This window comes from Nylanderia fulva, unplaced genomic scaffold (assembly GCF_048542155.1).
Source record: "Nylanderia fulva isolate GAGA-0341 unplaced genomic scaffold, ASM4854215v1 Scaffold39, whole genome shotgun sequence".
Lineage (NCBI taxonomy): Eukaryota > Metazoa > Arthropoda > Insecta > Hymenoptera > Formicidae > Nylanderia > Nylanderia fulva.
In genome coordinates this window covers 1,202,990-1,214,272 of record NW_028190466.1, presented here as the reverse complement: position 1 = coordinate 1,214,272, position 11,283 = coordinate 1,202,990, and the positions used below count along the sequence as shown (strand labels likewise).

The 11,283-nt window shown below is 33.0% G+C and overlaps 2 protein-coding genes across 2 annotated transcripts; one reads left to right on the top strand and one right to left on the bottom strand.

Moving 5' to 3' along the window:
* Nucleotides 1–354: 354 nt before the first annotated feature.
* On the top strand, nucleotides 355–4,089 carry LOC114945453 (RAS oncogene family member Rab39). Its single transcript, XM_029321685.2, has 3 exons — nucleotides 355–796; nucleotides 1,411–1,520; nucleotides 1,666–4,089. The coding sequence occupies exons 1-3, from the start codon at nucleotides 689–691 to the stop codon at nucleotides 2,102–2,104; spliced, it is 657 nt and encodes a 218-aa protein (XP_029177518.1). The 5' UTR covers nucleotides 355–688; the 3' UTR covers nucleotides 2,105–4,089.
* A 247-nt stretch (nucleotides 4,090–4,336) lies between these two features.
* On the bottom strand, nucleotides 4,337–10,941 carry LOC114945459 (uncharacterized). The gene is made up of 5 exons (XM_029321706.2): nucleotides 10,698–10,941; nucleotides 8,732–9,562; nucleotides 8,111–8,468; nucleotides 7,469–7,772; nucleotides 4,337–6,865 (listed from the first exon to the last, which is right to left on the bottom strand). The coding sequence occupies exons 1-5, from the start codon at nucleotides 10,823–10,825 to the stop codon at nucleotides 6,744–6,746; spliced, it is 1,743 nt and encodes a 580-aa protein (XP_029177539.1). The 5' UTR covers nucleotides 10,826–10,941; the 3' UTR covers nucleotides 4,337–6,743.
* Between the last annotated feature and the right edge of the window lie 342 nt (nucleotides 10,942–11,283).

Sequence of the window (11,283 nt, the reverse complement as noted above, 5' to 3'; positions counted from 1 at the left end):
TAATAATACTAATAAATTTAATACTATTAAATTAATAAATTAAATTATAAATTTAATAATTTTAATAAAAAATATTATTAATAGATAAATATTATTATTAATATACATAAAACAGAAAAATTTGTAAATAAAAATCAAAAAATTCCTCGTACATTATACCTTTTATAATCACAATTTAAGATATTACACATGTTTTTAAATTCAAAATCGAAGGGGCAAAAATTTGTCTAGCCATTCCGAGTGGAGCAAGGAGAACGCGTTGCCTAGATACGTCACTGCCAGCACGTCGCGGTGCGCATGCGCGGGCGGCTCGGTCCGCCCCTCGCGGCCTGGATGTGCGCAGTCTGCGCAGTACTGCGCAGTAGTGCGCGCGCGATCGGAGCGCGAGGTACGTTTGTGGACGTATATACGGTGTGTCGAGAGTGAAAATAATAAGGAAGGGAGAGATTCTCTCCCTCGCGCTCCCCTTATATGTACGATGCGCGAGATCCGAGGCTCGGATGATTGATGTGTCACGATCAGCTGTTCCGCTTTGACAGGTCACGCCGGTGCGAGGGATGCGCTCCGTCCGCTGAAGGGCGATTAAATAAAGGACGCGCGTACGACGATAATAATAATAGTATATATATATATATATATATATATATATATAATAACAACAACGCGGGCGCCTCGCGCTTTAGTAAGGATGGTGGAGCCTCTCTTCGACTACCAGTTTCGGCTGATCCTGATCGGCGACAGCACGGTTGGGAAAAGTTCTCTCCTGAAATACTTCACCGATGGCAAATTCGCGGAGGTAAGGACGGATTTTCGCCAATGACACGCATATATAAGGCTCTGCCATTAGGAATGTCTTCCTGTCTTTTTCCCTTCTTTGTTCTTATATCGTCGTGATTTTTTATCGCGAATGTTAAAGTCCATCGCATTTACAATCCGAGGAGTGTTTTACATTTCTAAATTCCAATTGTAAATCACTGCCATAATTATGTTGGATTTAATTAGGTTAGGCCAGAGCTCCGCCTCGTGCAGCTACTTTGAATAGTACGTCGTATTTAAGTGTTTGTGCTATTTAACCCTGAGCTACGTTTGCCTCCTATTTTTGTATTTCGTCTGCATTTCTGCGTATCATTCTCGTCAATAAGGAATTACATCATCATAGTTGGCATAATAATATGATTAAAGAATTTCAGGCAGATGAATATTTATAATATAATTAGATATAATATAATTTTATCAGATTATCAGAATAGAATATAATTTTAAAATTAAAAAATTTAGCTATACGAGTATAAAAATCAGATTGAAAAAATATAATTGTAAAAATTAGTGCAATAATTTCTAAGGAGTGCTGCAATGGCTTAACGAGAAGAAAAAAAGGATTTCTGTTTAATATATCTTCTCCAACTTTAGCTTTCAGATCCAACGGTTGGAGTGGATTTCTTCGCACGGTTAATAGAAGTCAAGGATGGGACAAGGATAAAGTTGCAATTGTGGGATACAGCTGGTCAGGAGAGATTTAGGTAGTCACATCTTTGCGCTTACTGAAAAATGTAGTAAATAATAATAAATTTTCTCTATACATACGCTTACACTTGTTCTATTAACTTCTATCATACTTTGGCAGGAGAGATAAGCATTGAGTATATTTCAATTTCTTTTTTTCAGGTCAATTACAAAATCGTACTATAGAAACTCTGTGGGAGCCCTCCTCATATATGATGTATGCAATAGAGCGAGTTTTGAACATATTCCTCAGTGGATGATGGAGGCCCGCAGACATATTGAGCCACATCGTCCTGTATTCGCTTTGGTAGGCTGTAAGTTGGATCTGGTGACCAATGGTGGTAGACGGGAGGTCTCCAAGGAGGAGGCCAGAGCGTTTGCCGACGAACATGGTGTGCATCATATTGAGACCAGTGCGAAGACTGGTGTGAATGTCGAAGAGGCGTTTCGAGCTGTAACGCAGGAAGTTTATAATAGGATACAAACTGGGGAATACAAAGTAGAGGACGGTTGGGATGGCATCAAAACTGGATTTGCTAGGCCTGGTGGTTTAGATTTCAACCTAGTCGAGGCAGAACCGGCAAAGACTTCGTGTTGTTAAGTTATTATTTTGATTTATCAAAGTAAGAAAAGGAAGGAAGGAAGAAAAAAACAGAATTCGGAGAATGCAGATGGAATAGTTATTTCAGGGAAAAAAAAATAGATTAAATATGTAATTTAATGAATATACGAGCATGTTGTTTACCTGTATATGTGTTACATATAATTCAGACTGTAAAGTTATTTATTGCATTAATATATATATGACAGATTGTTTCTACAAGATTTACGTACTGTGTTAATGTTTTGTTAAGTAGCAACACACATAGGCACAATTCTTTTTACTCACTGCGACGAATAACTTTCTACTGCATTCTTTCTCTTTAGGAAAAAGACTAACAATTATTGAAAATTACGTATATATGATTTTTGTACATATATAATTTGCATAAATCCTCAGATGACTAATAAAATTCGTACAATTTCTTAGAATAATTGAATATTCATAGAAAAGAAAACTATACGAAGATTTATTTCTTCGAAATATAAACGTTCCAAAAAGCAGCGATTCTTTATGGATTATGGACTGAATAAGAGAAACACCACTTATGCACACTTTTTATCTTTGAATGACGTACATATCCTATTATTTGAAGCTACTGTGCCAAGTTTGTATTATATAAAGTTAATCATGTGAAAATGGTAGCAATTTGAAGTAGTTTTTCTTCCCTTTAATTTGAAAGTACTTGTTCAAATAAATATTACGTATGCGTTTTCGTAAGAATGTGAAAGCAAAATCAAGATCGACCATAAACTGCGTTAATTAGAGTTTTGCAACAAAGTCTGAAATTATATAATAAATTTCAACGTTCTCTACTTAGATTCCTTAATGGCTTATTTAGCGATAACGAGATGCGTAATTGTAACTTCAGCAATTTGCTGAGAAACATCGTATCGTAGCACCTCTTGACCATTAAATCAATCACAGAATTCTTAACAGAATGTGCACAGTTCTGTAAACATGAACTTTATTGGTCATCTGATATGTTAACACTATATGATATCACAATAAGCATTGAATTAGGATTGTTTTTATAAACTGTTTCAACAACATGCGACACATAATGTAGGAAACATTTAAAACCGTAAAGACATTTTCATAACATGAGGCTGTTTGGTGTCACTTTGTCTATCACGGATCAGTAATGTTGTTCAATAAAAGACTGTGCAGTTTTGTTGAATTGATTTGTCTTTGTGAAATAATAAAAGTTTATTTCTACAAATAACAAGTATACGAGATTTGTTATTTAAACGAAATTTAAAACTGCTAGATAAAACACAAAATTATATAGATACAAAACAAAAGCCGAAACATATTTCTCTCGCTACTTTTTCACAATTTCATTCCTTATAAGTCGTTAAATCAATGCCAGAGTTTGTGAAAATATGGAATTGTAATATACATACTTAGCATATGCGTTGTTGATGTTAGTGTGGTATTGTAAAGTCGCTTGCTTTATGTATCATAAAAATAATTTAAACATAGCACCAAAGTATATAGAAAAATATATAGTAATATATATTATATATACATATATACATATACATTATATTTTAGATTGAAATATTAATAATTGAGATTTTTTACATAAACTGGTACGCGCTATATTTTGAATATACCTACCTTATCTGGGATTTTCTGTAAGTTTTACAAACAGAATATTTTTCAAACTCAGACTACACACAACATGAATGCAATTCGGAACTATCGTTTATACACGCGTAGAAATATTCTTTCAGACTTAATGTTAATATAAATATACATACAATGCGTAATATTGTTAAATAAATCTTCACAGTCTGTAAGTAGTAATGAATGAAATTACATTGAGAGAGTATCTAATCTTTCTTTACTACATTTTATACTTGTCAGCTGTGTAAAAAAGAAAAATAAAATTTGTAGATAATTTTATAAATACATACAGTGAAAGATAATTCCGTAGCAGCTTGCTAATATTGTTAATAAAGCGATACGATTGTATGAAAGTACATTTTTTTTCTTTTTTCCGTATCAAATTACAAGTATCCCCCTGTTTCACGGAAACGTAAAAGAGCGAAATAATTCTGTAAATGTCTAACACTCTGATATATTACATTCGGAATGTATTTTGTATATAACTGTACAATAGAAATTTACCAAGTTTTTATAAAAAAAAAAAGTGAACTACGTTCTTTCTCTTTATATTCGTGTTTTTTTGTTTTATCATATAATACATATAATATAACGCATGGATATCTGAAAAAGATTTATTTACACATTGTACATCCCTTATAAATAACAGAACCACAAGCAACAGTGAGTATATATCTATATGCAATTTTTATATTTTAACGCAATGAAAAGATTTTCGCTACATTTTTCGAATACGATGAACGCTGAGTGCTCAAAAGTATAAATCGTCATGGCAGATGTAACAATATATTATAATTGAACGAGTATAGATTAAAACAATCTTATTGTTTATAAAACTATAAAAAGTTTTTAAGAGTGCAACGTTAAGATATATTATTATGGAAAAAAAGAGATGTTTTACAAAATAATCGAGTAAACACACAGATTTTTACGCTCATTTCTTATCTCCAAGATTGTATTGCATTATTAAGTCCGATATATATATTTATATGTATTATATTAAAGATGCAAAATTGTTTTACGTTTAAAGTGAAAACGAGATATATATGTGTGTATGTATGTATGCGTTTTAGAAGCTACTTTGTTTGTATCTTCATTTGCTTAAGATTTTTATACTTACATATTTCAGCGTTTTACAGAATTGAAGCCATATGATTTGTATGAACACCTAAGTAAGTCTTGTCTGATAAAGTTTTAATGTAGCTATAATAATAATAATTTAGATAGATATTTTTTTAATACAAACGTCAGTTTTATAACATAGCTTTTACAATACTATCCTTTTTAATTAACTCCTATATATTATATATATATATATATATATATTAACTACACATTACATATTCTTATCTAAATAATATGTATATTTAACCCATCTTTCGTATATGTATATATATATATATATATATATATATATATATATATATGCTCTAATTATACAACTATAAAATTCATTACAGTCTCTTAATCAAATAACTCTGTACACAAGAGTACAATTATACCAGTAATTATCTTATGTAACTTATTCAAAAAGGTATGATTAACAAAAAAAAATATATTTATATATATAGAGTAACAATTATCTTCATATATATATATATTAATAAATTATAATCTAAAGATTTTCATTGTTCCTTGTTTTAGTTCTTACAAGTCACTAGTGTGATCATTTTATCTCATCTTGGAAGAGAAATCTCTCGGTTTTCGTTTATTTTTTGTTTTTCCTTTTTTTATTGAATATATATTTAAATCTATATCTATATATCTAAAGTGACTAGAAATGTTGTTTCTATATATTTCCTCTTGTTAACATACACATACTTCTTTTGGCAAGATTTCTGTGATATAAATGTACGAAATAGTGAACAATTTCTGGAAATATTCTATATCTAGCTGCATATAATAATACTCGTGTTTGACGTTTACATATTATATATTGATTTGTACAATTTTAATTTAAGCAGCTCGGTTATATTTACAAAAAACAATTCATTGCGTATTATGTGCTATATATACACATAAACAAATAATAACTTTATAATTTAAAATTGCTCAGATGGCATCAAATTTCTTATTATTACTGCAGCTTTACTCAAAACATTTACGCCATCAACATGTAACATTGCACCGAATAGCATCAGAATTACCATTCCGATGGAATTAATAACGAATATATGAAAACTATTGCAACTGGCATATCAACTAGTTTTATATGAAGAGTTTCATGATACTTCTAAAATACTATGAATAGATAATGAATTTTTTTTTAGTGGATGCCTCGTAATTATTTAAATGCCGTAAGTTTCGAAGTTAATACAGAAGGGGGCAGTTTTAGAACATATATACAAGATGTTCCTTACAATCTACACAATAAAACATCTCTCGTATAAAACATAAGCACAACAATCACTCTGTGTATATATGTATGTGTTGCATAGTGTGTTTGTGTGTGTAAATTCATTATACACTATTAAAATATACTTTTCTTTTAAAGTCAATGTGAATTCAAAGCATCCACTTATGCGTCTAGAAAAGGGCAATGAAACTTATTATTTAAGGGCAAATAAACTTCCATTGAAACGAAACTTCCATGTGTCCTGTTTGGTTTGATGTACAGATTTCGCTCTGTGTAGATCACAATGGAACATTTGCTATATATACCTTTTTTACACATACTATACTATTAAATAAATTTTAAATAGCAAAATTTGAGAAAGAGAAACACATTCAGGTGCCTTTTTAGATAATGAACATGATAGATTATTTATATATATATATATATATATATATATATATATATATATATATATATATATATATTGGAATGTCTCAGGCCCCTTTTCAGCTCTTTCTAAAAATTACTCTTGCAATTTATAGACAATATAAGAGAAAATATACTTGATGATGGTAACATTTACTTTCCTGTCGTTATATATTATTTTTCCTTTTCATATAAATATAAGATACGCACGCATATCTTGGTTTTATAATAAGTGAGGCATTCACATTATAAGGTATCGCCTATTATACCTTCATTACTGTGTTCCAGAGATTCACATCCAAACAACACGTATTCTTCTCGTGATAACCAAAATGGATTACCTTCAATATATTCCGGCGGAGTTTTATCTAAAATGTAAATAATTTTGAAAAAATTAATACTATGTTATTTATATTTTTATTTTGTAATATTTTTCTACTTTGCTTTTAATACACTTTAAACATGTTCCTAATTTTTCATATAGTTTTTTCAAGAAATAGAAAGCTTCTAATATAAAAACATACAAATACATATCACAAAGAATGTAGAAAGTAAGCTAAAAATTATCTAAAAATGTTTAATAATAATTAATCTTTAATAATCTTGAATCAAAATTATTAAATTATTTTAAGGGGATTTAGTATGTCCAAAAATAAATCGAAAAGTCTTAATAATGAATCCGCAAATAATCGTTTTTTATTTTTATAATTTTTTTTTTAATTTTAATTTTTATTTTTTTATTATTTTATTCATGTAAATATAAGTAAATTAAATTAAATTATAAGTAAGTTAAGTTATATGAAATTGCAAATATCTTAAAAATCTCATTTGCGAACCTATTACGTTTATTAAGACTTAACTTATTTTTAGGCATACTAAATCCTCTTAAAATATTTAACATTTTTTTTTCAACACTGTACAGTTTCATATTTAATCATTATGTGCATAGAAATACACAGATCAATGCTTACCAGGATGCACGGCTAAAGGCACATATGTAGATCCCATTGCCACGTTCCAACTATGCGTACCAGGACAGCTTTTCACTTCTAAAATCTTGCTATACTCCGGCAAGAGTTCACGTAGATCCTTGGTGAGCCTTAATTCGAAACCCGAAAGATCCGTATTTCCGCCAGTGAGTAGAATATGCGAAAGGCAATCATGCATTATATCTTCCGGTAATCCTGACGTCACATCTTTTATCACTTCAGGCAAACGGAGGCTAATGTACATCATTTCAGGGGCTATATACAACTCGGGTCCTAAAGAGACTTTCTAAAAATATAACAGAATGTTTGCTTAATACACATTTTTTATCATGAGCTGAATTAAATTTCTTTGCAGCTACAATAACGCTATATACAGGACGTCCCAGGTCTGCAGTTTATAATGGATATAAATAAAATATTTGTATACCAGCACTTTTTTCATTACTTTTTATCAATAAAATAAACTGGTATACAAACATTTTATTTATATTCATTAAAAACTGCGGACTTTTCTCTACACAATTTTTGTTTTCTCAATAACCGCATGCACTAAAAACCTGACAGCTGATTAGTTTCAGCATTTTCCTATGAGACATCCCGCATATATAAAACTGTGATACGTACATATGGTTTATTCGCGTAGCTATCAATTCGAAGATTAATCTGCTCGCTCGCCTTCAGCCCGAAGCGTTTCTCCTCGTTCTTAATGTTATAGCTCAGTCTACATCTTTCTTTAACAGCCAAAACATCCAGGTAGGATATAGGAATTTGATGATACTCCTTCGGTTGCCAGTGCATAGCCTGCTTCAAGTGATAAGCAACGTGCCAACCACCTACAGGCAGTAATCTCCAACGTTGTGGTATAACTCGTCCTCCGATCACCACTGCCACAGTCGTACTCAAAGCACCGCTGTCGATCACAACGCAGGTCTCCACGTCCAACATAGCACATGCAGCCAGAGGTTTCGGTACCAAGCATACCCTGCAATAATATCAGCTATAGAATCACATGCACATATCAAAAGTATATCACAATAACATAACTGTAATTTAATACACAGAGGTAACAGGACACTCCATTTAAGAAAGAGATCTCAAAGGCCTGTATGAGCTCACATCTATCTCTAGCTGCACCTCTAAAGTTAGAGGTATCTCTAAAGTTAGACGCAGATAAATATACATCTAAAATCAATCTATCAATTTAGAGCTTACATAATATAGGCCAAATATTCTTCATATCTCTACCTCGCAACTTTAACTTCCTGGAATAGATAATGTAACAGCTGTTTCCTCAACATAGGATGCATGGCCAGTGGTTCGCAGAACATGAGCACAGTGTTGGGCTTTCTCAGGGTCGCGGTTAAACTCATCTGATGAAATAGGTGATCGATGAAGGTCTTGAGAACCGGAAACGTGCCCTCGCAGAGCAACGCCTCGGCTGGGCTCACGACGTCCACGTTCGGGATCCCGAAGACGTCGACTGTGTCGGTGCAATAGCCGTTGATGAGCTTCTGATAGATCGGATTCGGTCTGGTGTAACACATGGGATCATTCTGATGCGTGATCAATCTCTTCTTCTCCCTGTACAGCTTCACGGTGTTGCAGAAAACGCAGAACGGCCCACTCGGCCGGGAGATCTTCGCTGTACCAAGTTCCGACAGTTTCAGCAGCTTCAATCTCTTCGCCAGGGACTTGGCATCAGACTTGGAACGGCTGCTGCTGCTACTGGGAGTCTGCGCCTGGGTCTGCGCCTGCTCCAGGTGAGTCTTATTGTTGTACTTGGGGATGCCGAACATGGAGAAGTGCCTTCTCAGGCCAAAATTTGGAGTGATCACCCATGTGTACTTGTTCCCAATCTCAATCACCACCTTGGCGCTGGAACCCTCCACGCAGTTCCTCTGACAGGTGTATCCGCTGCAGTGGTAGCACTTGGGGAAGGGTACATTCTCCCCCAGCGTTATCACCATGTGTAGTCTATAGCACATGGCCTTGAAGCTGACGCTGAGCAACTGCAGACATTTGATGTCTGGGAACCTGAAGTGCACCTTCGAGATCAGCTGCAGCCATTTCATCTTCCTGAAACGGTAAGAAAATCAACTTGGAAAAAGATGTAAAAGAAATTAGCTTTTACTTCTAGAGTACAATAATCGTGACAAGTTTGACAGATGGTAGATGACAGGTGACAGATCTTAGATGACAGGTTTGAATTTTTTCTCGAGTGTGCGCTTAAGAAAAACCGCACAGGATCAACTTAGAAAAGGCTATAAAAGAGATCTTTCGCTTCCGGAGTACAATAATCGTGATAAGTTTGACAGATGACAGGTTTAAGTTTGACAGTTAACAGGTTTGCAACTTTTATCCAGTGTATATTAAGAAAAATCGCACATAGTTAACTTAGAAAAGGATGTTAACTTAGAAAAGAAATTATCTTCTGTAAGAATCGTCATGAGTTTGACAGATGACAGATGACATTTAACAGATGACAGGTTTAAGTTTGACAATTGACAGGTTTGAAACTTTTATCGAGTGTGCGTTAAGAAAAATCGCACATAGTTAACTTAGAAAAGGATGTAAAAGAAATTATCTTCTGCAAGAATCGTCATGAGTTTGACAGATGACAGATGACAGGTGACAGATGACAGGTGACATTTAACAGATGACAGGTGACATTTAACAGATGACAGGTTTAAGTTTAACAATTGACAGGTTTGAAACTTTTATCGAGTGTGCGTTAAGAAAAATCGCACATAGTTGACTTAGAAAAGGATGTAAAAGAAATTATCTTCTGCAAGAATCGTCATGAGTTTGACAGATGACAGGTGACATTTAACAGATGACAAGTTTAAGTTTGACAGTTGACAGGTTTGAAACTTTTACCGAGTGTGCGTTACGAAAAATTGCACATAATTAACTTGGAAAAGGATGTAAAAGAAATTATCTTTTGCAAGAATCGTGATAAGTTTGACAGATGACAGATGACAAGTTTGAATCTTTCATCGAGTGTGCGTTAAGAAAAATCGCAGAGAATCAACGATAGAGAAGGACGTGAAAGAGATTCTCTAGCGGAGTACGATAATCGTGAGAAGTTTGACAGATGACAGGTTTGGATTTTGATCGAGTATCCGGTTGAGAAAAATCGCAAATCCCCGGAAAATGTTGCAAAAGTCGTCCGGACTTTCGACGTAAACCTAACCCCAGCGTCTTCACTCACCACAGATAATCCGTGTCCGAGGTTTTTCTCAAATATTTGCAGGTGCTACCGAACGCGATAATGTCAGGTACGTCGCAGTATAATAAAATCTTAATCCAAATCTCTTCCGGGAAGACCGCGGGATCCATAATTGTCTGTGTTGTACGAATAAAAACGATAGAAAAGTGTTGCAAGATCAACAGTAGCACTTGGTACAGGCCTCTCAGACACTCCCCAGGACCAGCGAATACGCTAGTCAAGTTCAAGGTTACAATAGCGGATGAAATGTGAATCAATATGTTATCGGCAGACGGTATCAATTAATCGTTTGCGAAAATTCAACCGAGTCTCAATTCAAAATATGCTAAAAAAAATATTACATCTTTTAAATTACTCCAGTTATTACAGGAATGAAAATTTAATAATCGATAAAATCATGCTTAAACAGAAGCAAAATTTTAAACGTAACCACACGTTTGTTTTAGAAATATTATATAATTAATAATTATATTAATTTTATAAATATAAATATTAATATAAACTATTTTCCTTTTTTATAATAAAAATTATTTTCCATATTTCGGGAGAAGAGAAATGTATTATAATT